We start from the raw sequence: 27,451 nt of genomic DNA, 5'->3' as shown, positions 1-27,451 counted from the left end.
AGGGGGTACAGGCATTGGGTAAATACAGCCATTCCAAATGAGAGAAATTGGCCAAAACAAAGGGGCTACAGGCCTCATGCAAGTCCGAAATCCAACAGGGCAGTCAAATCTTAAAGTTCCAAAATGATCTCCTTTGATTCCATGTTTCACATCCAAGTCACACGGATGCAAGAGGTGGGTTTCCATGGTCTCGGGCAGCTCCATCCCTGTGGCTTTGCAGGTACAGTCTCACCCCAGCTGCCTTCACTGGCTGGCGTTGAGTGTCTGTGGCTTTTCCAGGAGCATAGTGCAAGCTGTCAGTGAATCCACTATCCTGGGGTCTGGAGGATAGTAGCCCTCTTCTTGCAGCTCCACTAGGCAGTGCCCCAGTAGGGACTCTGTGTGGGGGCTCCAACCCCACATTTCCCTTCCACACTGCCCTAACAGAAGTTCTCTATGAAGTCCCCACCCCTGCACAAACTTCTGCCTGGGCATCCAGGTGTTTCCATACATCTTCTGAAATTTTAGTTTTAGTGTTTTAGTGTTTTAATTCTCTATTATTTTACTTGAACCCGGGAGGCAGAGGTTGCAGTGAGCTGAAATTGCGCCCCTGCACTCCAGCCTCGGCCACAGAGCGAGACTCCGTCTCAGAAAATAAATAAATAAATAAATAAAGGTATTGTTTTAACTCCCACCAATTAACCTGTACAACAGCATGCTTATTATATTTTCCTCTTTCTCTCTCCCATTTTCCATCCAATTTTTGTTACAGCATGTAACATTTGTACATTTGTTTTATACCTTCACCTTAGTGTTTTTGTAATACATTTGGATGTATTAAAATCCTCACTATAGTAAGTTCTTTTGGCCAGGTGTGGTGGCTTACTTTGGGAGTACTTTGGGAGGTTGAGGTGGGAAGATGGCTTGAGCCCAGGAGCTCGAGACCAGCCTGGGCAACATGGGGAGACCCCATTTCTACCAAAAAAAAAAAAAAAAAAAAAAAAAAGCCAGGTTTGTAGCATGCATCTGTAGTCCCAGCTACTTGGGAGGCTGAGGCAACAGGATTGCTCAAGCCAAGGAAGTCAAGGCTGCAGTGGGCTGTGTTCATGCCACTGCACTCCAGCCTAGGTGGTAGAGCAGTTGGCTGTGTTCACGCCACTGCACTCAAACCTAGGTGATAGAGCAAAACCCCGTCTCAAGAAAAAGTTCTTTTGCTGAAGTTTGTAGAGTTATCTCTTGGTTGGATGAATCTTATTCTCTAGACTATTTCTTACTCTCTAGACTGTTTCTGAAGAAGGGCTCATGAGTGCTCTGTTTCTATATGGCTAAAATTGGTTTTCTATAACCTTGATAGTTGAAGGACAAGTTGGTAGACATAAAATCTTCGGTTCACATTTTCCAATATTTTTTTAAAAAATTGCTGTTCCATTGTTGCCTTATTTTATATTTTGTTTTTGGAGTCTGATACAATGTAATTTTTTTTTCTAAGTTACTTGATCTTTTTACTGAAGACCTTGAAGAGTTTTTTTTCTTTGAAATCTGTTTTACTAGGTTATGTTTTGAAGTTGTTTGTTCTATGTTAATATTCTAAGGTGCCTGGTAATCCCTTTCAATGTGTAGATTCAGCTCTCCTTTTATTTCTGGAATGCTTTCTTGGATTATAGTTTTAAATATTAGTTCTGTTTCGTTGTTTGGTTTTCTTCTGGGGTACCAAATGAATATTTCTTTTTGACCTGCCTTCCATTTTTACCACTATTGCTAACCTTTTTTACTTTGCTTTTTCCCATTTTAATTTTCTTAGTATTTCTCCTGTATTTATGCCTGTTAATAAATTTTCCTTTGAATCTATTCTGTTGGGCATCTTGTAATTGTCTTCATTTCTAAGGTAATTTTGCCTTTTTCCTCCATTTGTTTTCTGAGTCTAGTCAGTCCTTTTAATTCTTCCTTCTAGTAAGAATTTCTGATTCATGGTGGGGTTTTAAATATGCCCAAATGTTTGTATGGATATATTTGTAGTTGGAGTGTGATCATAACATTTCCTTCTGCTTCATGGTTGGGTTTTTTTTCCCAAGAGGAATTTTCTGATTTTTTTTTTTGGTAATAACTGTATGGGTCTGTTTGTCCTTTTCTTCCTCATTTTTGCGCTGTTTTGTAAGATTTCTAGCAATGGCTTCCTTTTCTGTCAGTGTAATAAAGTCTAGATTCCTTAGTAAGTTTGCGTTGGTATGAATGAATAATACATATCTCATTCAGCGTTTTTGATTGGATTTTTCTTGCGGGACCCTGAATTTTCTTTTGCTTCTTTTCACCTTCATCACCCAAATGCCAGAGGATGCCTCTTCCTTCTTTTTTGGTTTATTTTTCCCTGAGAAGTTTTGGTTTTGAAGACTGTTACTTCAGTAATATACTTTTAAGTCCCTGCCCTGTAAACCTCTCTTTGACTGGACACTATAGTGGTAATTTCACATTTAGGGTGGACTTACTTGGTCTGCGTTTGCCACAAAGCCTTGCAGCAGAAGCACGGTGGGCACACGTGTGTGAGATTGCTCCCTGAGATTTAAAAATTTACGGTTATTGCACATGTGGATATTCTGTGTCTGGAAGAGGGTGTTAGGCTGAGGGTGTGTTTTTGTTTAGTTTTATCTATTTTAGTTTTAGCTTGACTGCCACTATCATCAGTTTCCTTGGAAGTTCCCAGTGATGACTAAATTTTCAGAACTGAGCTGATACTTTCTAGCTTGAAGGGAAAACTAGTAAAACATATTTTAAGGTATTACATGATCAACTCTGAAAATTACAACCCAATTCATAATGACAATCCTATTCAGTACTGTTATAGCACTTTGCAGTTTTGCCAACACTTTCATATGCTTTTTCTAATATAATCCCCTCAAAAAATCTATTTCATAGATGAAGAAATTGTGACATAGATTAAATTCCTGATGTCATGCAGCAGTTAAGTGATAGGACCAACTTAACACAGGCTTTCTCATTTAGAGTCTGTGCCTTTTCTCCTGTACTTCATTATTTAACCTTGTTGATTCACACTAAGTGTCCAAACTGGTAAACCTCCATTAGGTTTATAGCGAGTATATTTAAAGTCATACAGGCATGAACCTTTATGAAGTCTGGTTTGGATTGTGGGTTATTTTTCTGATCCTTTTACAAAGATTAACTGTTCTTTCTTCCTTTTACCTTACAGGACCAAGCCATATGTCCTTTTATGTTCGAGCCCACAAAGGGTCAACACTTTCTCAGTGGTCTCTTGGTAATGGCACCCCAGTCACAAGTAAAGGAGGAGACTACTTTGTCTTTTACTCCCATGGACTCCAGGCTTCTGCATGGCAGTTCTGGATAGAAGTGCAGGTGCAAATTTCCCAGCATTGTTTGTTTCATTGATTAGGTTCCCAGGAGGTATTTAGCAAGAACCTTGGGTTCAGTATTCTGGCTTCCGAGAACTGGAGAACTAATTGATTTTCTCTGGCAGGTCTCAGAAGAACATCCTGAAGGAATGGTTACTGTGGCCATTGCTGCCCACTATCTATCTGGGGAAGACAAGAGATCCCCTCAACTGGATGCTCTGAAGGAAAGGTTCCCAGATTGGACATTTCCCTCTGCCTGGGTGTGCACCTACGATCTCTTTGTGTTTTAGTCTTGTGGATGAGCTCTAAGTACATGCCCAGTGGATACTCCATGTGACATGGTTTCTCCCTATGTTACGTGGATGTTTATAACGTAAGTCAATGAATTTTAATGAGCATATGTTCAGAGAACTTTCTGGGTTAACACTTTTCAGGGCCAAGCACTATAAGGGTTTAGCTGTGGCACAATGATGAATGGCCTGTTGACACTTGAAAATGCCAGTCTTCTGGCACTTAAGCACATGTGGGTACTGCCACTACACACACGACATTTCATATGACCTTAAGGACAAAAGCCAACAAACCACTTCAGGAGGTGCCCTGTTAGGATCAAGAAAGATGTACACTGTCAGACCATTGTTAATGAGACAAAAGTTGTTTCCAATTTAAGCCCCAAAACCATTTGTTGTATTCATGGATGGTGGGTAAGATATCATTCACTGGGGTACTGATTCCCCTTGAGAATATAACTCTGTGTAGGTCACTGGGAAGTGATTGCCATGGGGCTGGGAGAGAAGAGAAGCATTGCGCTCTTGAGGCTGTAGCCTTTGTCTAGCTGTTTCTTCAGGCAGCCTCTCAGATGTGCTTTGTGTCTCTGTGCTGAGGCCTGGACCCTGTGCTGAGCTGGTGACTCACTGTCCTGACAAATGGACACTCAGATCCACTGCTGTGCTGCTTTCCTGAGGTGGTTTTCTATGCCTTTTTCCTCTGAAACATGTCTGTTTACCCCTCTCCATCTTACCAAGTTGAAAAGGGGAGTATTTGGCCACATATCCCTCTGGTTTTCGTAGGTTCTTTTGGTTCAGAATATTGTTTGTGCCAACACATGACCTTAACTTCCTTCCTCAGAGCACTGAGCTGCCACCTGGGCTATTCTGGGGTAGAAGGAAGGCTGGGAGTAGTGGGCATTTTATAAATATTTATTCTCTTTTGTTTCCTAGGAGTCTTGTGTTATACAAGATTAATCCTTTATGGTATAATCTTATTGATGCACTGGGCCTTTTTGTTTTCCAGCCAGTTGAATAGATCAGTTTTTCTCAGTAACTTACTATCCAGCAGGCTGGCTTTCCTGAGACTTGAGGTTGTGGCTTATACTGGAATGAGACCACTGTACCTGTAGGTGGTTCAGATCCTGCATAGTGGCAGCATGAGGACTTAAAGGTGGTTTTCATTTTGAAGATGGCTATGTAGCTTGTAAGGTGTATCACAGCAGTACCTCTCATGGCTTTTTGGTTCCAGCAGTGAGGGGGTTGGTGAGATCAATGGTAAACTGTGCAAGCTTTCTTTTCATCATTAGGAAATGTGAAACATTGGACAAATTTTAACAAGGACAAAAAGTTGAAAGAAAAGGCACAGTTAACAAAACAAAAAAGGGTAGCTAGATTTATCTTGGGTGATGGAGGAAATGAGAGAGGAATGGTCTTGAAAGGTGGTCTGTGGATCTGTCCGAATAGAAAGAGCACAGTAAGTGTGCATCGCAGGAGAAAATGTCCTTGAAGCTGCTTGTTTAATGTGTATGATGTGCTTTTTAAAATCATGCTCCTCATTGCCTGCCTAATCTGTGACTCCCTAAAAACTAACTGGGCCCACGTAGATAGGGCTGCAACCAGAGCTGAATAACAACACATTAGGCTGTCACATGCATCAGCACTGCACACTGGAGTCATTGCTTTTCCTGGACTTTGTAGAAATCAGTCTCAAGTGCTTCAGGAGTCTGGCTCCTGCTACTTTTATCCATCAGGTAGCACAAAAGGTTTGCAGGGTTTGTATCTTGTATAGAATCACAGTTGTGGAGAAAAAGGAATGATTTCTCAATGAATTTTAAAATATGGGCCTATTTTCCATCCCCATGGTTTATCTGATATAATTAGTGTTCCCTGTGATTTCCCCCCACTTTGGGAAGGATGCCTTTACTCTTTATCAGTAATAAATTATCACTGTTTTCGTATTGCCTTTGGGTTATTTTCCTGTGTAAACCATTGTCTTTTGTTTTGGTTTTCTTTAGCATTGTGAAACTTTGGTGGTGTACAAGGTCAGTAATAAGATGCTCACTAGTCTCAGGGCTTGTGTAATATTCTGGGAGGTCATTTAAATGCTAGAGATGGTCAAACAATTATACACAGTATTTATGACTCAACTGTTAAGTATACTGTTTGTCACAGTAGATTCTGAGATCAAAATTTTTTTATAAGTGATCATTTAAATTCTAAAAGGGTCTTTTCAAGCTCTAACAAAGTCACTAATAAATGCATTTTTTTCTACAGAATTTAAATGTTAGTAGTACAGTACAGCATATTCAGGGAAAAAGTGTGAAGAATTACGATTTCAAAGTAGTTCGTTCTTGTGTTTGACCTAAGAATGATTGTCGTATGAAGTGTTTGTTTTTACAGTTTAGCATAAATGAAGTGTTTGTTTTTACAGTTTAGCATAAACAAACAAACATGATAGGATTCCTTAAGATGTTACCACCAAGGGGGCCACAAGCCAGCCTGCTGTCTCAGGAAGCTGTAGAAGGAGTGTTTGTCAATTTCTTGTCACTGGTTTGCTGACTGAGGATTGTTGCCTTATAATGTTACTGAAATAAACTTTTTAATATACTGGTTGATATCTTTTTAACAGAAAAACAGATCTGTGTTCTTCTGTATCCCCCTATTTTCAGGAGTTATTCCATGTCCACAGAGCCTTTTAATTGCCGTTAAAAGACCTAGATGGCTCATGTGAGCAAATAACTCAACATGGAAATGTTTACTTCAGTTAGAATCCTTTATCTTACTTAGAATGAAATGGTACTTCTGAATTTCACAGAAATTATTAGGTAAATGTTGAGCTTCAGCATATGTAGGAGTTTTCAATCATCCCCATTATCAAAAAAATAGCAAAGGATGAAGGGCGTTCTTTTATTTGGGAGTAAGGGTAGGAGGACGAGAAGAAATTGCCTTTCAGTCAGAGTGACCCATTGTTTATTCTAAGCTCCACAGGAGGAAAGGGTACCACCACTCACCAAAATAGAGCATGAACTTTGAATTCAAAGATATCTGTGCAAATTATTTAAGCTTTGAGTGAATTCTTTCAGAAAAGTTCAATATAAGGTGAAACAGCTGAACAACTTCTAACACTCCTCCTTTTAGGGCCAATAAAGCCAAGATGCAGTTATGGCTCTTTGTTTTTAGCCAAGATGCAGTTATGACTTTTTAAATTTTTAAAAATTATACTTTAAGTTCTGGGGTACATATGCAAAATGTGCAGGTTTGTTACATATGTATACATGTGCTATGGCGGTTTCCTGCACCCATCAACCCATCATCTACATTAGGTATTTCTCCTAATGGTATCCCTCCCCCTAGCCTCCCACCCTCTGACAGGCCCTGGTGTGTGATGTTCCCCTCCGTGTCCAGGTGTTCTCATTGTTCAACTCCCACTTATGAGTGAGAACATGCAGTGTTCGGTTCTCTGCTCTTGTGTTATAGTTTGCTGAGAATGATGGTTTCCAGCTTCATCCATGCCCCTGCAAAGGACATGAACTCATCCATTTTTAGGGCTGCATAGTATTCAGTGGTGTATATGTGCCACATTTTCTTTATCCAGTCAATCATTGATGGGCATTTGGGTTGGTTCTGAGTCTTTGCTATTGTGAACAGTGCTGCAATAAATATACGTGTGCATGTGTCTTTATAGTAGAATGATTTATAATCCTTTGAGTATATACCCAGTAATGGGATGGCTGGGTCAAATGGTATTTCTAGTTCTAGATCCTTGAGGAATCGCCACACTGTCTTCTACAATGATTGAACTAATTTACACTCCCACCAACAGTGTAAAAGCATTCCTATTTCTCCACATCCTCTCCAGCATCTGTTGTTTCCTGACTTTTTAATGATTGCCATTCTAACTGGCGTGAGATGGTATCTCATTGTGGTTTTGATTTGCATTTCTCTGACCAGTGATGATGAGCTTTTTTTTCATATGTTTGTTGGCTGCATAAATGTCTTCTTTTGAGAAGGGTCTGTTCATATCCTTTGCCCACTTTTTGATGGGGCTTTTTTTTCTTGTAAGTTTAAGTTCTTTGTAAATTTTGGATATTAGCCCTTTTTCAGATGGATAGATTGCAAAAATTTTCTCGACCGTTCTTTAGGTTGCCTGTTCACTCTGATGTTAGTTTCTTTAATTAGATCCCATTTGTCTATTTTGGCTTCTGTTGCCATTGCTTTTGGTGTTTTAGTCATGAAGTCTTTGCCTATGCCTATGTCCTGAATGGTATTGCCTAGGTTTTCTTTCAGGGTTTTTATGGTAAGACTTTAATCCATCTTAGTTTTTGTATAAAGTGTAAAGAAGGGATCCAGTTTCAGCTTTATGCATATGGCTAGCCAGTTTTCCCAACACTATTTATTAAATAGGGAATCCCTTCCTCATTGCTTGTTTTTGTCAGGTTTGTCAAAGATCAGGTGGTTGCAGATGTGTGGTATTATTTCTGAGGCCTCTGTTCTGTTCCATTGGTCTATATCTCTGTTTTGGTACCAGTACCATGCTGTTTTTGTTACTGTAGCCTTGTAGTATAGTTTGAAGTCAGGTAGCGTGATGCCTCTGGCTTTGTTCTTTTTCTTAGGATTGTCTTGGCTATGTGGGGCTCTTTTTTTGGTTCCATATGAAATTTAAAGTAGTTATTTCCAATTCTGTGAAGAAAGTCAATGGTAGCTTGATGGAGATAGCATTGAATTTATAAATTACTTTGGGCAGTATGGCCATTTTCACCATACTGATTCTTCCTATCCATGAGCATGGAATGTTTTTCCATTTGTGTGTATCCCCTCATTTCCTTGAGCAGTGGTTTGTAGTTCACCTTGGAGAGATCCTTCACATCCCTTGCAAGTTGTATTCCTAGGTATTTTATTGTCTTAGTGGCAGTTGTGAATGGGAGTTCACTCATAATTTGGCTGTCATTGGTGTATAGGAATGCTTTTGATTTTTGCACATTGATTTTGTATCCTGAGGCTTTGCTGAAGTTGCTTATCAGCTTAAGGAGATTTTGGTCTGAGACTGTAGGGTTTTCTAAATATACAATCATGTTGATCTAATGTTGACAGGGGTTGTTAAAGTCTCCCACCATTATTGTGTGGGAATCTAAGTCTCTCTGTAGATCTCTAAGAACTTTATAAATCTGGGTGCTCCTGTTTTGGGTACATATATATTTAGGATAGTTAGCTCTTGTTGTTGCATTGATCCCTTTACCATTATGTAATGCCTTTCTTTATGCCTTTTGATCTTTGTTTAAAGTCTGTTTTATCAGAAACTAGGATTGCAACTCGTTTTTATTTTTGCTTTCCATTTTCTTGGTAAATATTCCTACATCCCTTTATTTTGAGCCAGTGTGTGTCTTTGCACGTGAGATGCGTCTCCTGAATACAGCACACTGATGAGTCTTGACTCTCTATCCAATTTTCCAGTCTGTGTCTTTTAATTGGGGCATTAGTCTGTTTACATTTAAGGTGAATATTGTTATGTGTGAATTTGATCCTGTCATTATGATGCTAGCTGGTTATTTTGCCCATTAGTTGATGCAGTTTCTTCATACTCTTATGACCTTTACAATTTGGTATGTTTTTGCAGTGGCTGGTACCAGTTGTTCGTTTCCATGTTTAGTGCTTCCTTCAGGAGCTCTTGTAAGGCAGGCCTGGTGGTAACAGATCTCTCAGCATTTGCTTGTCTGTAAAGGACTTTTATTTCTCCTTTGCTTATGAAGCTTGGTTTGGCTGGATATGAAATTCTGGGTTGAAAATTCTTTAAGAATGTTGAATATGGGCCCCCACTCTCTTCGGGCTTGTAGAACTTCTGCCAAGAGATCTGCTGTTAGTCTGATGGGCTTCCCTTTGTGGGTAACCCAACCTTTCTCTCTGCCTAATATTTTTTCCTTCATTTCAACCTTGGTGAATTTGACAATTATGTGTCTTGGGGTTGCTTTACTTGAGGAGTGTCTTTGCAGTGTTCTCTGTATTTCCTGAATTGAATGTTGGCCTGCCTTGCTAGGTTGGGGAAGTTCTCCTGGGTAATATCCTGAAGAGTGTTTTCCAACTTGGTTCCATTCTCTTTGTTGCTTTCAGGTACACCATTCAAACGTAGATTTGGCCTTTTCACGTAGTCCCATATTTCTTGGAGGCTTTGTTTCTTTTCACTCTTTTTTCTCTAATCTTGTCTTCTTGCTTTATTTCATTGAGTTGATCTTCAGTCTCTGATATCAATTCAGCTATTGATACATGTGTATGCTTCATGAAGTTCTTGTGCTGTGTTTTTCAGCTCCATCAGGTCATTTATATTCTTTAAACTAGTTTTTCTAGTTAGCAATTCGTCTAACCTTTGTTCAAGGTTCTTAGCTTCCTTCCATTGGGTTAGAACGTGCTCCTTTAGCTTGGAGGAGTTTGTTATTATCCACCTTCTGAAGTTTACTTCTGTCAATTCGTCAAACTCATTTTCTGTCCAGTTCTGTTCCCTTGTTGGCGAGGAGTTGTCATCCTTCGGAGGAGAAGAGGTGATCTGCTTTTTGGAATTTTCAGCCTTTTTGTGCGGGTTTCTCCCCATCTTTGTGGATTTATCTACCTATCTTTGGTCTTTGAAGTTGGTGACCTTCAGCTGGGATCTCTTGACTGGACGTCCTTTTTGTTGATACTATTCATTTCTGTTTGGTTGTTTTCCTCCTTACATTCAGGCCCTCTGCTGCAGACTGGTGAAGGCTGCAGAACAGCAAAGATTGCTGCCTGTTCCTTCCTCTGGAAGCTTCGTCCCACAGGGGGACCCACCAGATGCCAGCTAGAGCTCTCCTGTATGAGGTGTCTGTTGGCCCCTACTGGGAGGACCAACTCGAAGAGTCAGTCTGTCCTTTAGCAGAGCTCAAATGCTATACTGGGAGATCCGCTGCTCTCTTTAGAGCTGCCAGGCAGGGATGTTTAAGTCTGCTGAAGCTGTGCCCACAACTGCCCTTTCCCCAAAGTGCTGTGTCGCAGGGAGGTAGGGGTTTTATCTGTTAGTCCCTGACTGGGACTGCTGCCTTTTTTCAGAGTTGCCATGCCCAGAGAGGAGGGAATCTAGAGAGGCAATCTGGCCGCAGTGGCCTTGCTGAGCTGCAGTGGGCTCCATCCAGTTTGAACTTCCCAGTGTGAGGGTAAAACTGCCTACTCAAGCCTCAGTGATGGACGCCCCTCCCCCTACCACATTTGAGCATCCCAGGTCGAGCTCAGACTGCTGTGCCAACAATGAGAATTTCAAGCCAGTGGATCTTAGCTTGCTGGGCTCCGTTGGGATGGGACTGGCCAAGTCAGACCACTTGGCTCCCTGGCTTCAGCCCCCTTTCCAGGGGAGTGAATGGTTCTGTCTCACTGGTGTTCCAGGCACCACTGGAATATGAAAATAAAACTGCAGCTAGCTTGGTGTCTGCCCAAAACAGGCGCCCAGTTTTATGCTGAAAACCCAAGGCCCTGGTGGCGTGGGCACTGGAGGGAATCTCCTGGTCTGTGGGACACAAAGACTGTGGGAAAAGCACAGTATCTGGGCTGAACTGCAAGATATAGTGCCTAATGGCTTCCCTTGGCTGGGAAAGGGAGTTTCCCAACCCCTTGTGCTTCCCAGGTAAGGCAACGAACCACCCTGCTTTGGCTTACCCTCACTGGGCTGCACCCACTGTCCAACCAGTCCTAATGAGATGAACCAGGTACCTTGGTTGGAAACGCAGAAATCACCCACCTTCTGTTGATCTTGCTGGGAGCTGCAGACTGCAGCTGTTCCTATTCAGCCATCTTGCCAGCAATCCCAGTTATGGCTCTTAATGTCTGTTTTTAGTTGAAATACTTAGAGATTTTTGGGGTGTATCAGTGTATTTTTTGACACTTCTATATTTGATTTGTAAAAATATAACATGTTGGTAATAATTTCTTTTCTTTCTCCAACTTGGCTCTACACCATGACCAAATGGAATTTATGCCAGGAATGCAAGGTTGGTTTAACATTAGAAAGTTGGCCAGGTGTGGTGGCACATGCTTAATCTCAGCACTTTGGAAGGCCAAGGTGGGTGAATTGCTTAAGCCCAGGAATTTGAGACTGGCCTGGACAACATGGCAAAACCCTGACTCTACCAAAAACACAAAAATTAGCAGGGCATGGTGGTGCGTGCTTGTGGGCCCAACTATAGAAACTGAGGTAGGAGGATGGCTTGAGCTCAGCAGGTTGAGGCTGCAGTAAGCCATGACTGTGCCACTTCCTTCCAGCATGGGTGACACAGCAAAACTCTGTCTTAAAAGAAAAACATTCAAAAAATCAGTGTAATGTACCATATTAGTAGAATAAAGGACAAAACCCACATGACTACTTCAGTATATACAATGTATGTTTGTTGAGTGTTTTTATCATGGGAGGGTTTTGGGTTTTGTAAAAGAAACTACACAGAAGGGAACACCTCAACCAGATAAAGGTTATCTATGAAAAACCCACAGCTAGCGTCATAATTAGTGATGAAACAAACAAAGCTTCTCCCTAAGATCAGAAAACAAGGATGTGCACTATTGCCACTTAATAAGCATTGTACTGGTAGCTCTAGCCAGGACAGTGTGGCAGGAGAAAGAAAGACAAGGCATCCAGATTGAAAAGGAAGAATAAACTATCTCTGGTTGCAAACGACATGAACTTCAATGTAGAAAATCCTAAGGAATCCACAAAAAAGAAGTTTGGTGTTGCATAATGCAATGTCAATATACAGAAGCAATTGTATTTATATACACAAACAATCCAAAAACAGAAAATTCCATTTTTTCACAATAGCATTAATAATAGGAATAAATCTAACAAAAGTATGAGACTTACCAAAAACTATAATCCATTGTTAAAAGACCTTAAGAACCCAATAAATGGGTGCACGGGTGCAGCCCAACCAGCGAGAGCTGAAGCAGGGCGGGGCATCTCCTCACCTGGGAAGCACATGGGGGAAGGTAATTCCTTTTCCTAGCCAAAGGAAATTGAGACGCACAACACCTGGAAAATCGGGTAACTTCCACCCTAATACTGTGCTAATTTACCAAGGGTCTTAGCAAACAGCAAACCAGGAGATTGAATCCCACATCTGGCCCAGAGGGTCCCAAGCCCACAGAGCCTCCCTCATTGCTAGCACAGCAGTCTGAGATCTAACTGCAAGGCGGCAGGGAGGCTGGGGGGGGGGGGCACCCACCATTGCTGAGGCTTAAGTAGGTAAAGCCTCTGGGAAGCTTGAATTGGGTGGAGCCCACCACAGCTCGAGGCTGGCCTGCCTCTATAGACTCCTCCTCTGGGGACAGGACATAGCTAAACAAAAAGCAGCAGAAACCTTGGGAGAGGTAAATGCCCCTGTCTGACAGCTTTGAAGAGAGCCGTGGATCTCACAGCACCGAGGTTGAGATCTGAGAACGGACAGACTGCCTGCTCAAGTGGGTCCCTGACCCCTGAGTAGCCTAACTGGGAGACATCCCCCACTAGGTGCAGCCAACACCTCACACCTCACATGGTGGGGTACACCCCGGAGATGAAGCTTCCAGAGCAAGAATCAGCAACACTCACTGTTCAGCAATATTCTATGTTCTGCACCCTCAGCTGCTGATACCCAGGCAAACAGAGTCTGGAGTGTACCTCAAGCAAACTCTAACAGACCTGCAGCTGAGGGTCCTGATTGTTAGAAGGAAAACTAGCAAACAGAAAGGACACCCACACCAAAACCTCATCAGGACGTCACCATCATCAAACACCAAAGGCAGATAAAACCACAAAGATGGGGAAAAAGCAGTGCAGAAAAGCTGGAAATTCAAAAAATCAGAGTGCATCTCCCCCTCCAAAGGAACGCAGCTCATCTCCAGCAATGGAACAAAGCTGGACGGAGAATGACTTTGACGAGTCGAGAGGAGAAGGTTTCAGTCGATCAGACTTCTCAGAGCTAAAGGAGGAACTACATAACCAGCGCAAAGAAACTAAAAACCTTGAAAAAAGCTTTGACGAATGGCTAACTAGAATAACCAATGTAGCGAAGTCCTTAAAAGAACTGAGAGAGATGAAAACCATAACACGAGAACTACGTGACAGATGCACAAGCTTCAGTAACTGACTCGATCATCTGGAAGAAAGAGTATCAGCGATTGAAGATCAAATGAATGAAATGAAGCAAGAAGAGATGTCTAGAGAAAAAAATAAAAAGAAATGAACAAAGCCTCCAAGAAATATGGGATTATGTGAAAAGACCAAATCTACGTCTGATTGGCATGCCTGAAAGTGACGGGGAAAATGGAACCAAGTTGGAAAACACTCTTCAGGATATCAACCAGGAGAACTTCCCCAGCCTAGTAAGGCAGGCCAACATTCAAATTGAGGAAATACAGAGAATGCCACAAAGATACTCCTCGAAAAGAGCAACTCTAAGACACATAACTGTCAGATTCACCAAACTTGAAATGAAGGAAAAAAATCTTACGGGCAGCCAGAGAGAAAAGTCGGGTTACACACAAAGGGAAGCCCATCAGACTAACAGCAGATCTCTCGACAGAAACTCTCCAAGCTAGAAGAGAGTGGGGGCCAATATTCAATATTTTTAAAGAAAAGAATTTTCAGCCCAGAATTTCATATCCAGCCAAACTAAGTTTTATAAGGGAAGGAGAAATAAAATCCTTTACAGACAAGCAAATGCTTAGAGATTTTGTCACCACCAGGCCTGCCCTATAAGAGATCCTGAAGGAAGCACTAAACATGGAAAGGAACAACAGGTACCAGCCATTGCAAAAGCATGTCAAAATGTAAAGTCCATTGATGCTAGGAAGAAACTGCATCAACTAACGAGCAAAATAACCAGCTAATTTCATAATGACAGGATTCAATTCACACGTAACAATATTAACCTTAAATGTAAACGGACTAAATGGTCCAATTAAAAGACACAGACTGGCAAATTGGATAGTCAAGACCCATCAGTTTGCTGTATTCAGGAGACCCATCTCACATACAGAGACACACATAGGCTCAAAATAAAGGGATGGAGGAAGATCTACCAAGCAAATGGAAAACAAAAAAATGCAGGGGTTGCAGTCCTAGTCTCTGATAAAACAGGCTTTAAACCATCAAAGATCAAAAGAGACAAAGGCCATTACATAATGGTAAAGGGATCAATTCTTCAAGAAGAGCTAACTGTCCGAAATATATATGCACCCAATACAGGAGCACCCAGATTCATAAAGCAAGTCCTTAGAGACTCACAAAGAGACGCAGACTCCCATACAATAATAATGGGAGACTTTAACACCCCACTGTCAACATTAGACAGATCAACGAGACAAAGTCAAAAAGGATATCCAGAAATTGAACTCAGCTCTGCACTAAGCGGCCCTAATAGACATCTACAGAACTATCCACCCCAGATCAACAGAATATACGTTCTTCTCAGCACCACATTGCACTTATTCCAAAATTGACCACATAATTGGAAGCACTCCTCAGCAAATGTAAAAGAACAGAAATTATAACAAACTGTCTCTCAGACCACACTGCAATCAAACTAGAACTTGGGACTAAGAAACTCAATCGAAACCGCTCAACTACATGGAAACTGAACAACCTGCTCCGGAATGACTACTGGGTACATAATGAAATGAAGGCAGAAATAAAGATGTTCTTTGAAACCAATAAGAACAAAGGTACAACATACCAGAATCTCTGGGACACATTTAAAGCAGTGTGTAGAGGGAAATTTATAGCACTAAATGCCCACAAGAGAAAGCAGGAAAGATCTAAAATTGACACCCTAGCATCACAATTAAAAGAACTAGAGAAGCAAGAGCAAACACATTCAAAAGCTAGCAGAAGGCAAGAAATAACTAAGATCAGAGCAGAACTGAAGGAGATAGAGACACAAAAAGCCCTGCAAAAAATCAATGAATACAGGAGCTGGTTTTTTGAAAAGATCAACAAAATTGATAGACCGCTAGCAAGACTAATAAAGAAGAGAGAAGAATCAAATAGACGCAATAAAAAATGATAAAGGGGATATCACCACCGATCCCACAGAAATACAAACTACCATCAGAGAATACTATAAACACCTTTACACAAATAAACTAGAAAACCTAGAAGAAATGGATAATTTCCTGGACACTTACACTCTCCCAAGACTAAACCAGGAAGAAGTTGAATCCCTGAATAGACCAATAGCAGGCTCTGAAATTGAGGCAATAGTTAATAGCCTACTAACCAAAAAAAGTCCAGGACCAGACGGATTCACAGCCGAATTCTACCAGAGGTACAAGGAGGAGTTGGTACCATTCCTTCTGAGACTATTGCAATCAACAGAAAAAGAGGGAATCCTCCCTAACTCATTTTATGAGGCCAACATCATCCTGATACCAAAGCCTGACACAGATACAACAAAAAAGAATTTTAGACCAATATCCCTGATGAACATCAATGCAAAAATCCTCAATAAAATACTGGTAAACCAAATCAAGCAGCACATCAAAAAGCTTATCCACCATGATCAAGTGGGCTTCATCCCTGGGAGGCAAGGCTGGCTCAACATACGCAAATCAATAAACGTAATCCAGCATATAAACAGAACCAAAGACAAAAACCACATGATTATCTCAATAGATGCAGAAAAGGCCTTTGACAAAATTCAACAGCCTTCATGCTGAAAACTCTCAATAAATTCGGTATTGATGGGACGTATCTCAAAATAATAAGCTATTTATGACAAACACAGCCAATATCATACTGAATGGGCAAAAACTAGAAGCATTCCCTTTGAAAACTGGCACAAGACAGGGATGCCCTCTCTCACCACTCCTATTCAGCAATGTTGGAAATTCTGACTAAGGCAATCAGGCAAGAGAAAGAAATAATGGGAATTCAGTTAGGAAAAGAAGAAGTCAAATTGTCCCTGTTTGCAGATGACATGATTGTATATTTAGAAAACCCCATCATCTCAGCCCTAAATCTCCTTAAGCTGATAAGCAACTTCAGCAAAGTCTCAGGATACAAAATCAATGTGCAAAAATCACAAGCATTCTTATACACCAGTAACAGACAGAGAGCCAAATCATGAATCAACTCCCATTCACAGTAGCTTCAAAGAGAATAGAATACTTAGGAATCCAACTTACAAGGGATGTAAAAGACCTCTTCAAGGAGAACTACAAACCACTGCTCAGTGAAATAAAAGAGGACACAAATGGAAGAACATACCCATGCTCAGGGATAGGAAGAATCAATATTGTGAAAATGGCCATACTGCCCAAGGTAATTTATAGATTCAATGCCATCCCCATTAAGCTACCAATGACTTTCTTCACAGAACTGGAAAAAACTGCTTTAAAGTTCATATGGAACCAAAAAAGACCCTGCATTGACAAGACAATCCTAAGCCAAAAGAACAAAGCTGGAGGCATCAGGCTACCTGACTTCAAACTATACTACAAGGCCACAGTAACCAAAACAGCATGGTACTGGTACCAAAACAGAGATATAGACCAATGGAACAGAACAGAGCCCTGAGAAATACCACCACACATGTACAGCCATCTGATCTTTGACAAACCTGTCAAAAACAAGAAATGGGGGAAGGATTCCCTATTTAATAAATGGTGGTGGGAACATGGGCTAGCCATAAGCAGAAAGTTGAAACTGGATCCTTTCCTTACTCCTTATACGAAAATTAATTCAAGATGCATTAGAGACTTAAATGTTAGACCTAAAACCATAAAAACCCTAGAAGAAAACCTAGGTAATACCATTCAGGACATAGGCATGGGCAAGCACTTCATGTCTAAAACACCAAAAGCAACGGCAACAAAAGCCAAAATTGACAAATGGGATCTAATTAAACTAAAGAGCTTCTGCACAGCAAAAGAAACTACCATCAGAGTGAACAGGCAACCTACACAATGGGAGAAAATTTTTGCAGTCTACTCATCTGACAAAAGGCTAATATCCAGAACCTATAAAGAACTCAATCAAATTTACAAGAAAACAACCCCATCAAAAAGTGGGCAGAGGATATGAACAGACACTTCTCAAAAGAAGACATTCATACAGCCAACACATGAAAAAATGCTCATCATCACTGGCCATCAGAGACATGCAAATCAAAACCACAATGAGATACCATCTCACACCAGTTGGAATGGCAATTATTAAAAAATTAGGAAACAACAGGTGCTGGAGAGGATGTGGAGAAATAGGAACACTTTTACACTGTTGGTGGGACCGTAAACTAGTTCAACCATTGTGGAAGACAGTGTAGCGATTCCTCAAGGATCTAGAACTAGAAATACCATTTGACCCAGCCATCCCATTACTGGGGATATACCCAAAGGATTATAAGTCATGCTGGTATAAAGACACATGCACACGTATGTTTATTGTGGCACTATTCACAATAGCAAAGACTTGGAATCAACCCAAATGTCCATCAGTGACAGACTGAATTAAGAAAATGTGGCACATATACACCATGGAATACTATGCAGCCATAAAAAAGGATGAGTTCATGTCCTTTGTAGGGACATGGATGCAGCTGGAAACCATTCTGAGCAAACTATCGCAAGAACAGGAAACCAAATACCGCATGTTCTCACTCATAGGTGGGAACTGAACAATGAGATCACTTGGACACAGGAAAGGGAACATCACACACCGGGTCCTGTGGGGAGGGGGTAAGGGGGAGGGATAGCATTAGGAGATATACCTAATGTAAATGATGAGTTAATGGGTACAGCACACCAACATGGCACATGTATACATATGTAACAAACCTGCATATTGTGCACATGTACCCTAGAACTTAAAAGTATAATAAATTCTGAGCTCATTTATAATAAATTCAGTTTTTCAAAAAAAGAAACGCAATAAATGGAAAGACATCTCACATTCATGGACTGGAAGACTTAATATGGCAATATTCTCTACATTGCTTTATGTCATGAATACAACGCTTATGAAAATCCCAACTGCCTTTATTTTAGTATGGAAATTGACAAGCTGATCCTAAAATTCATATGGAAATACAAGAGACCTAGAATAGCCAAAACAGCCTAGAAAAAACAAACTTAGGACTCCCACTTTCAAAATTTCCTGCAAAGCAATCAAGGCAATGTGGTATTGGCATAAGAAGATATTATAGATCAGCCTAATACAATTAAGAGTCTATAAATAAACCCATACATCTATAGCTGATTTTTGACAATGGGAAAAAAATCTTTTCCATAAATGGTGCTCTGACAATTGAATAGCAACATGTTAGATGAAGTCAGATCTCTCTTTCATACCATATACGAAGATTAACACAAAATAGATCAAAGACCTAAATGTAGGAGATATAACTATAAAATTCTTAAAACTTAGTCATAAATATTCATAACCCTGGATTAGGCACAAGCAACCAAAGAAAAAATAAGTTGGACTTAAAATGAAAAACAGTGTTTAAAAGGACACTTATCAAGAAAGTGAAATGATTGTCTGTGTGATTGTAATCACATGGTGACAACACTCAATCTAAATCAGACCTCTGTTGTATTCTCACCAATTTTTTTTTTTTAGCAGTATTTAATGGGTACATTTTAGAGTCTTCCATTTTGTGTGGAATTAGGGGAGCTTCAAATGCTGTAACATTACTAAAAAAAAAAAAAAAAAAACGAATATTGAAACCTAAAAAGTGGAAACCCCACAGAATGAAGAAATATTTGCAATTTATATGTACATAAGAGTAGTATCCAGAATATATAAAGAACTACAGCAGACCAACAATGAAATGACCTAATGAAACGGACATTTTTCTTCAAAAATAGACAAATGGCTAATAATCCTATGAGAAGATGTACATTAACCATTAGGTAAATGAAAATCTAAACTATGGTGAGATACTACTTCATATACAACTTGGATGGCTACAGCCAAAATAACAACATGTTTTGATGCCAAGAAGTGAGATAGAAAAGCCCATATACTGTATGTTTTCATTTACATGAAATGTCCAGAATAGGCAAATCTGAAAGCATATTTACGAAAATGGGAAAAAGTCAAAGTACTTTTTAATCCCACTTAGAATGACGCCTAGGTTCCTCTATACTTACATGTAAAATTTTGTTTGCTTGGTAGGTATCTTATGGTATACATAATTTTCTGTCATTCCTTCATTATATTTTGAACATTTTCCATGTCATCGACATGGGCTGTTTCCTCCAATATTTTATTGTCAGGCATCTAGGATGTTGCCAACTCTTGATGCGCTCATTCTAAATCTCCATATAAATAAGTAATTTTTTTATTTTATTTTTATTTATTTATTTATTTTGAGACAGAGTCTCACTCTGTCACCCAGGCTGGAGTGCAGTGGCCGGATCTCAGCTAAATGCAAGCTCCGCCTCTCGGGTTCACGCCATTCTCCTGCCTCAGCCTCCTGAGTAGCTGGGACTACCCGGCTAATTTTTTGTATTTTTTAGTAGAGACGGGGCTTCACCGTGTTAGCCAGGATGGTCTCGATCTCCTGACCTCGTGATCCGCCTGTCTCGGCCTCCCAAAGTGCTGGGATTACAGGCTTGAGCTACTGCGCCTGGCCTAAATAAATATTTTAAATAAATCTGTCTGAATTTCATTTCATAAGGAAAATTCTAAGAAGCAGAATTATATAATGAAAAGATGATTTTCATGGCTTTTGTTAACCTGAGATGATGAATAAACCAAAGTTTGTGTAATGATTTTATTGCCCTTTATCAAGGGGAAAAAAATACACATTACAGAAATAGCAGCAACTTTAATTACAAGCAAAGGTTGATTTTATTCCCACACCCCAATGACTTCTTCTTTTGGTTTCAGCAAATAATTTATTAATAAATGCATCTAGTAAACCTCAAATAGTTATACCGAATATTTAAATTCATTGGCTAAAATTATGGCTTAAACAGTTGATATGTGAACCAAACAACACAACAAAATAAAAATGGGTTTTTAAAAATTAAAGTATATAACAAATAAATTACCAAATTTTCTGTAAACCTGCCAACCTTCTTGCCTTGGGGCCTCCTATCTCTATTACTTGTAAAAGAATATTGTATAAAAGAAAAGATTAATTCACGGCCTAACCCACAGGAATACAGTTAACTTACTGGTGCGCCCTGCTTTCAAGAATGTGAGATGAACTCAGCAGCACAGTGTTTTATTTCAGATACTTGAAAAGATCACAGCTCTTTACAATGGTAAATCATTTTTATTGACTGAATGTTCACACCAAACACAAAAGCAATGCTGGTTCTTCTCCTTAATGGACTAGGACAGGAGAAGAGAGTTCAGTTTAATTGCTTGCTGGGCTGTATGTACTCAATGCAAAACATTATCTTAAGATTCAGGGAAAGGTGGTTTGAAACAAAGACTTAAATAAAAATAGCACCAGAAGGACCAGGTACCAATAATCACATACTCCACCCATTTGGGAGTTTTATTTTGTGAAATATTATTGCACTTGTAATGTAAAAAGTAAATGATAGTAAATTACCCAACTTACCCAAAGTAATTTTAAATACTTTGATGCATTCTGAACTAAGCAGTTTCAAAATGGTTTTGAGTTTCTCTTCAAAGGAAACCTGGCTAAGAACTAAATCTAGCCATTTACTTTAAAAAGCAAGGAGAGAGGACCAAGTTTTGTTTCTAAACTACAATTGCACTATGAGAAAAGAGGCTGTTTTAGATAGTGGTACGAATTTGGTCCACATCAAATACATCGTTATAAAAATAAACAAGTTTGTTTTTTGTAAAAAATAACATTGCATTCCTTGTTCAAATTGCACAGTACAAACAAGCTGTCTTAATACTGTTATAAGGTAATTAGAATTACATACAGTGGATGGGTGTTTAATCTAAAGCAATTAAGGAGTATGCAGTTGTTTTCATAATGTATGAAAACAAATTTAAGTCATTTCTCGAAGTACATAAAATATTTTAAGTTTACAATGAATGCATTCTTTACACACTAATTCTTAGTAGCCGTGATAATACAGGATTCAGCAGTCTATTTACATAGAAGTCCATCTTTATTCAATTTACAAAAGCAATAAATAAGAAACTACGTTAATTTGCACAAAACCTGCTGCATTTCATGATCAGTGTGACCATTTCTGTTACTTCATGACCAAGCCAATAAACCTGTCTTCCTCAGTTTTGCAGAGGAGCAAGCTGTCTTTGTATGTGTAGACATGCAGAATCCAGCATTAAAACCTTACAAATTATAATACAAGTCCTAAAAATATGAACAGTGCCTTTGAGTATATTTACACAAGAGTATTCACAAAAAGATACTGTTCTTTAATACAAAATAGTTTAGTGGTATCTAACAGCATAATTGAGAAGAACCCCCCTCAGACCTCTACCCACATTGATCTAATGGAAATCAAGCTTGCTAAAACAAGCACATTAACTCACAGGTAAATAGCTTCCATCAATTCTGGACTGGGGCTTAACTGGCTAGTAAAGCCAAGGAGAATGTTTCCATCACACTGGCACATATTGTGCCCCAGGGTAGGTATCTATTCAGGAGGACTGATTAAGGAGTCCAGCTCTATCCAAGGGAGCAAACAGGTAGCTCAAGTACCTGATAAACTACAGCAAGCACCTTAGCATTTATTTTTTAAAAAGCAGTCTGGACATAATGCAGAACCGGGAAATGTGAGAAGATGTAAGTAGTGAAAAAGTAAGCTCACCTGGGGCAAAACAATTCCTGTGGTTTAAAAGCTACCAACCTTTGAGTAAAACCAAAATATTCTCATGTACATCTGTACAATACTTTTCACTGCAGCTTAAAAATTTTTTATGAAAGATGCTTTATATCACATTTTTATGGAGTCAAAAAGATTTCTTAGACAAGAAAGATTAGTTAAAATCTAATAATACTTACCAAAAAGTCTCTCAACTGAGTTCTCCTGTTAAATCATCGAACTGTGTTACAACGTACTGAGTTGCACGCTGCTGTTAATACTGCCCCTTTGTGATGGAACCTCACTGTTGTTAGGACACAGAACAGTCGTAAGTCCCATCCTGAAAAGGTTCTTCCTCCTCTGCTTGGGCTGTGTCCTCCTCTTTCCGGCTGACCATACTGCTGCTTCCAGCTTCTCCCTGGGGGATGCTTCCATGGCTGGAGGAGCCCCTGCTCTCCTCTGCCCGGGGGCTAGTCTGTTCAGGAGTCTTACCCACAGTTATTGGCTGGAAGGCATCTGGCTGGACCTGCTCTTCTGTTATCTCACTGAGCTTCTGCAGTTGTGGCTTAATGATGTTTAAAAATGGCTTATATCCAGGACTACGTAGAGAAAAAAAAATTAGCTCATCTGCCGTAATTCAAAAGGTTTGGTAGAATGTTACGGGTGAACTTCTACTAAACATTGATATGATAAGGACAATGGTAGATTAGGAGGGGAGACAGGAGGCAAAGAAGGTACGGAGGAAGGGCTTCTTGGGTGTCCTGCCCAGCAGAGGGGGTTACACATTGCATAAGCCTGAGGCTTAAGTTTCTAAGCACTGGGGCAAAGGCTGATGTTTTAGAACCAGTATTACAACTAAAAATTGTATTTTACAATTGAAAGGCCAACAGGAACTTAGACTTGAAAAAGGACCTTCAGACAACATTTAACCTAAAGGCATCTGGCAATTAAGGAAAATCAGATCCAAGTAAGATAATTAACTAGCTCTGAATATACACATAACTGGTAATAAAGACAGGGCTAGAGTCCAAGGCTCTTAACTGCCACCACAACTCTAATTTGGATTTGCTTGTAACCATCATGGAATGTTAAATTCACATGGACCTTAACTTTGAATCTTTTCAAGTAGATATTTTTAGACTATTCCTTTCAATTCCACAGGGCTGCAAATCTGAAGTTCCAGTCTAATTCTAAGCTCATTTGCACTGCATCAATCTTAAGTCAGTGATACGCATTCATACTATAAATTATACACTGACCAACAGTGTAACTTTATTTGATGGATATTCATTTAAATAGCTGGGTATAGAATGATTATTAAAGAAAGTAGCTTAAAAATGAACACATAATAAGTAATATATAATAAATAAATAAAATCTAATACATGAACCATAACTAAGCCTTAATGTGAAAGGACAGGATTCACCAAAAGACATGGAAGGACACCAATCCTAAGGAAAGCAGCACTTACCAGTCTGTCGAGGCCCATCGGTCTACTGCATGGAGCCCTGTCTTTATGTTCTGTAACATCTCTCCATCTACCTCTGAAGACTGTGTAATAACCAAAATCTGATTGATTATTGAAGATTCTCTAAGAATCAGGCCTATAACAATGCACCAGTCCAGGCACCCTGCCTCCATGAAAATGTGTAGCAAATATCTAAATATAAGCAGAAACAAAATGATTTATGCTAAGCAGGATCTATAAGATGTACAGAAGTGCAATGATTCTTAGGAAAGTAGCCCCATACCTATTTGCCCAAATACTCTGAGTAGGCATTCTGTGATTTCAAATAGCCAAGAAACTCACCGAAGCTGGACCTGGGATTTATGAGGCCCTTTACTGGCCAACTCCATGGAAATGTGCTCCAGCTCTGACTGAGTTAAACTGAGTGTAGAGAAATTTTCATCCACCATCGTCCAGTCTCCATCCACCATGGAGCTACTTTCAGTCAAGTCTGTGGCTGAACCAATACTGCATTCATCACCTGATGAAGAATTGCCAAAAGTTACAAACCAGCTTCTTGGAGAAAATATATTTTCCTTTAATTTTAAATATTAGCTGTTCCTCGGATGTTGATTTCTCAGACTCTTGAAACTAAAACATGAAATCCATGGCTAAAATTACCATGTGAACATAGAAGATATTTAAAGAAATAATTAGATAACCAGACATTATGTACCGTTAGATGGAAAAATATACTAACACCACCTATGAAGCAGTCTTCCCCAGCTCCCTCAGCAAAATCTAGCTAGAATTTGACCAAGTCTTTACATTCAGCTACTAATTTACAGGAAATACAGAGGAAACTGTTCAACTAAACCATGAAGATATAATAAGCAAAATCATTATTGTGAGAAAATCCACAAAATCTAATTTCTTCCATGAATAAACTGCAAGGAAGGGAAAAGGAAATGGTGGGGGAACATCCACTTGAGAATTAAGAACACAATCACAATATGTGAACCTTATTTAAATCTTAACCTATACAAAATTTTGATGTTTATGAAAATTAGAAATCTGAATACTTATTGGATATTTGATGGTATCAAGGAATTATCAGTTTTTTATAGGGATAATGGTATTTTGGTCATAATTCTTCAAGAGTCCTTGTAGGAAAAATACTAAAATATTTATAGCTAATATGTCATGGATTTTCTTCAGTTAATACAAGAGGGGGGAGGTACACCAAACAAATGTGGCCATTAGTGATGTAAGCTGAGTGACGGCCACATGGGGGAAGGAGGGGAACCCCACTATATTATTATCTCTACTTTTAAAGATATTTGAAATTATCTCTTTAAAAAAGTTTTGTAAAGTAATGGTACCATCCCACAACCATTAGGATGACTACTATCAAAAAACTGAGAGTGTTGGTGAGATGTGGAGAAAATAGAACCCTTGTCCACTGCTGAGAATATAAAATGGTGCAATTGCTATGAGAAACATTATGGCAATTCCTCAAAAAAACTGCAAGTAGAATTGTGACCCAGCAGTCCCATTTCTGGATATATACACCCAAAAGAACTGAAAAGAGTCTCACAGAAATATTATATACCCATGTTCATAGCAGCATAATTCACAATAGCCAAAAGTAAAAGCAACCCAAGTGTCCATCATCATCCGAATACACAAAATGTGGTACCTGCATACAAAGGAATAAAACATGCTCCAACACAGATGAACATGAGGCCATTATACTAAGTGAAATAAGCTGGTCACAAAAAGACAAACACTATATGATTTCTTATATGAAGGATCTAGAATAGTCAAATTCAGAAAGAGAAAAAATGGTGGTTGCCAGTGGCTGGGGGAAGAAGGGATGGGGAGTTGTTATTAAATAACATATACAGTTTTCATTTTGAAGATGAAGAGCGTTCTGGAGGTTGCTTGCAGAACAATGTGGGTGTAACACTACAAACTTTGCTTAAAAACGGTTAGGCTGTTAAATTGTGTATTCTACCACAATTAAAAAAAAAAACTAACGAGATCTGTAAGCCTCCTCACATAGCAGAAGCTCAGGTAATAGTGATGACAGACTGATAATCAAACATTAGACAAATGCCTGGTCACTAAAAAAACAAAAAACTCCAATTGTTGTTTAAGCTCCTATACCGTATAATCCTATGCCAGCACAAATTGCTTCAAAAGCTCTTCAGTTTGTAATTTACCCATTACTATAGAGCAGAGGTTGGTGTACATTTTTTTCTAAAAGGGCCAGAAAAAAAGGGCCTCTGCACAGCAGAGGCCAGTGCAGACCCGAACTACTCTGTCTTGACAGCTTTGAAGAGAGCAGTGGATCTCCCAACACGGAGGTTGAGATCTGAGAACGGACAGACTGCCTGCTCAAGTGGGTCCCTGACCCCTGAGTAGCCTAACTGGGAGACATCCCCCACTAGGGGCAGTCTGACACCCCACACCTCACAGGGTGGAGTACACCCCTGAGAGGAAGCTCCCAAAGTAAGAATCAGACAGGTACACTCGCTGTTCAGCAATATTCTATCTTGTGCAACCTCTGCTGCTGATAACGCAGGCAAACAGGGTCTGGAGTGGACCTCAAGCAATCTCCAACAGACCTACAGCTGAGGGTCCTGACTATTAGAAGGAAAACTATCAAACAGAAGGACACCTATACCAAAACCCCATCAGTACGTCACCATCACCAAAGACCAGAGGCAGATAAAACCACAAAGATGGGGAAGAAGCAGGGCAGAAAAGCTGGAAATTCAAAAAATAAGAGCGCATCTCCCCCTGCAAAGGAGCGCAGCTCATCGCCAGCAACGGATCAAAGCTGGTCAGAGAATGACTTTGACGAGATGAGAGAAGAAGGCTTCAGTCCATCAAACTTCTCAGAGCTAAAGGAGGAATTACGTACCCAGCACAAAGAAACTAAAAATCTTGAAAAAAGAGTGGAAGAATTGAGAGCTAGAATAATTAATGCAGAGAAGGTCATAAATGAAATGACAGAGATGAAAACCATGACACGAGAAATACGTGACAAATGCACAAGCTTCAGTAACCGACTTGATCAACTGGAAGAACGAGTATCAGCGATTGAGGATCAAATGAATGAAATTAAGCGAGAAGAGAAACCAAAAGAAAAAAGAAGAAAAAGAAATGAACAAAGCCTGCAAGAAGTATGGGATTATGTAAAAAGACCAAATCTACGTCTGATGGGGGTGCCTGAAAGTGAGGGGGAAAATGGAACCAAGTTGGAAAACACTCTTCAGGATATCATCCAGGAGAACTTCCCCAACCTAGTAGGGCAGGCCAACATTCAAATTCAGGAAATACAGAGAACACCACAAAGATACTCCTCGAGAAGAGCAACTCCAAGACACATAATTGCCAGATTCACCAAAGTTGAAATGAAGGAAAAAATCTTAAGGGCAGCCAGAGACAAAGGTCGGGTTACCCACAAAGGGAAGCCCATCAGACTAACAGCAGACCTCTCGGCAGAAACTCTACAAGCCAGAGGAGAGTGGGGGCCAATATTCAACATTCTTAAAGAAAAGAATTTTCAACCCAGAATTTCATATCCAGCCAAACTAAGCTTCATCAGTGAAGGAGAAATAAAATCCTTTACAGATAAGCAAATGCTTAGAGAT

General features: G+C 39.7%; 2 protein-coding genes across 8 annotated transcripts in view; one reads left to right on the top strand and one right to left on the bottom strand.

The window, feature by feature from the left end:
* The window catches only part of ERMP1 (endoplasmic reticulum metallopeptidase 1), an 83,784-nt gene that overhangs the window by 46,529 nt on the left and 9,804 nt on the right, over positions 1 to 27,451 (top strand). Inside the window, exons 14-15 of one of the 4 annotated variants that reach the window (XR_004443462.1) lie at positions 3,182 to 3,345; positions 3,467 to 3,714. The exons of 1 other annotated variant lie outside the window; for it this stretch is intronic. Coding sequence is in view for 2 of the 3 variants with exons in the window: in XM_033237266.1 (XP_033093157.1) it covers positions 3,182 to 3,345; positions 3,467 to 3,631 (329 nt within the window). In the remaining variant the exon portion in view is untranslated. Of the gene's footprint in view, positions 1 to 3,181; positions 3,346 to 3,466; positions 6,218 to 27,451 lie in introns of those variants that run through there. 2 more of the 4 variants (XM_033237267.1, XM_033237266.1) reach the window with 2 other exon arrangements.
* Positions 20,342 to 27,451, bottom strand: part of RIC1 (RIC1 homolog, RAB6A GEF complex partner 1) — a 167,890-nt gene continuing 160,780 nt past the window's right edge. For 3 of the 4 annotated variants that reach the window (XM_033237263.1, XM_033237265.1, XM_033237264.1), the window contains 3 exons: positions 24,153 to 24,330; positions 23,814 to 24,002; positions 22,455 to 22,941 (listed from right to left, as the gene is read on the bottom strand). In XM_033237263.1, the coding sequence (XP_033093154.1) occupies positions 22,653 to 22,941; positions 23,814 to 24,002; positions 24,153 to 24,330 (656 nt within the window). In that variant the 3' untranslated portion in view covers positions 22,455 to 22,652. Of the gene's footprint in view, positions 22,942 to 23,813; positions 24,003 to 24,152; positions 24,331 to 27,451 lie in introns of all 4 variants that reach the window. The other variant, XM_033237261.1, reaches the window with a different exon arrangement.

Source organism: Trachypithecus francoisi, unplaced genomic scaffold, assembly GCF_009764315.1.
Source record: "Trachypithecus francoisi isolate TF-2019V2 unplaced genomic scaffold, Tfra_2.0 Lachesis_group16, whole genome shotgun sequence".
Taxonomy (NCBI): domain Eukaryota; kingdom Metazoa; phylum Chordata; class Mammalia; order Primates; family Cercopithecidae; genus Trachypithecus; species Trachypithecus francoisi.
Note: the sequence above shows the minus strand (reverse complement) of the source record. Positions and strands in the feature narration are given on the sequence as shown.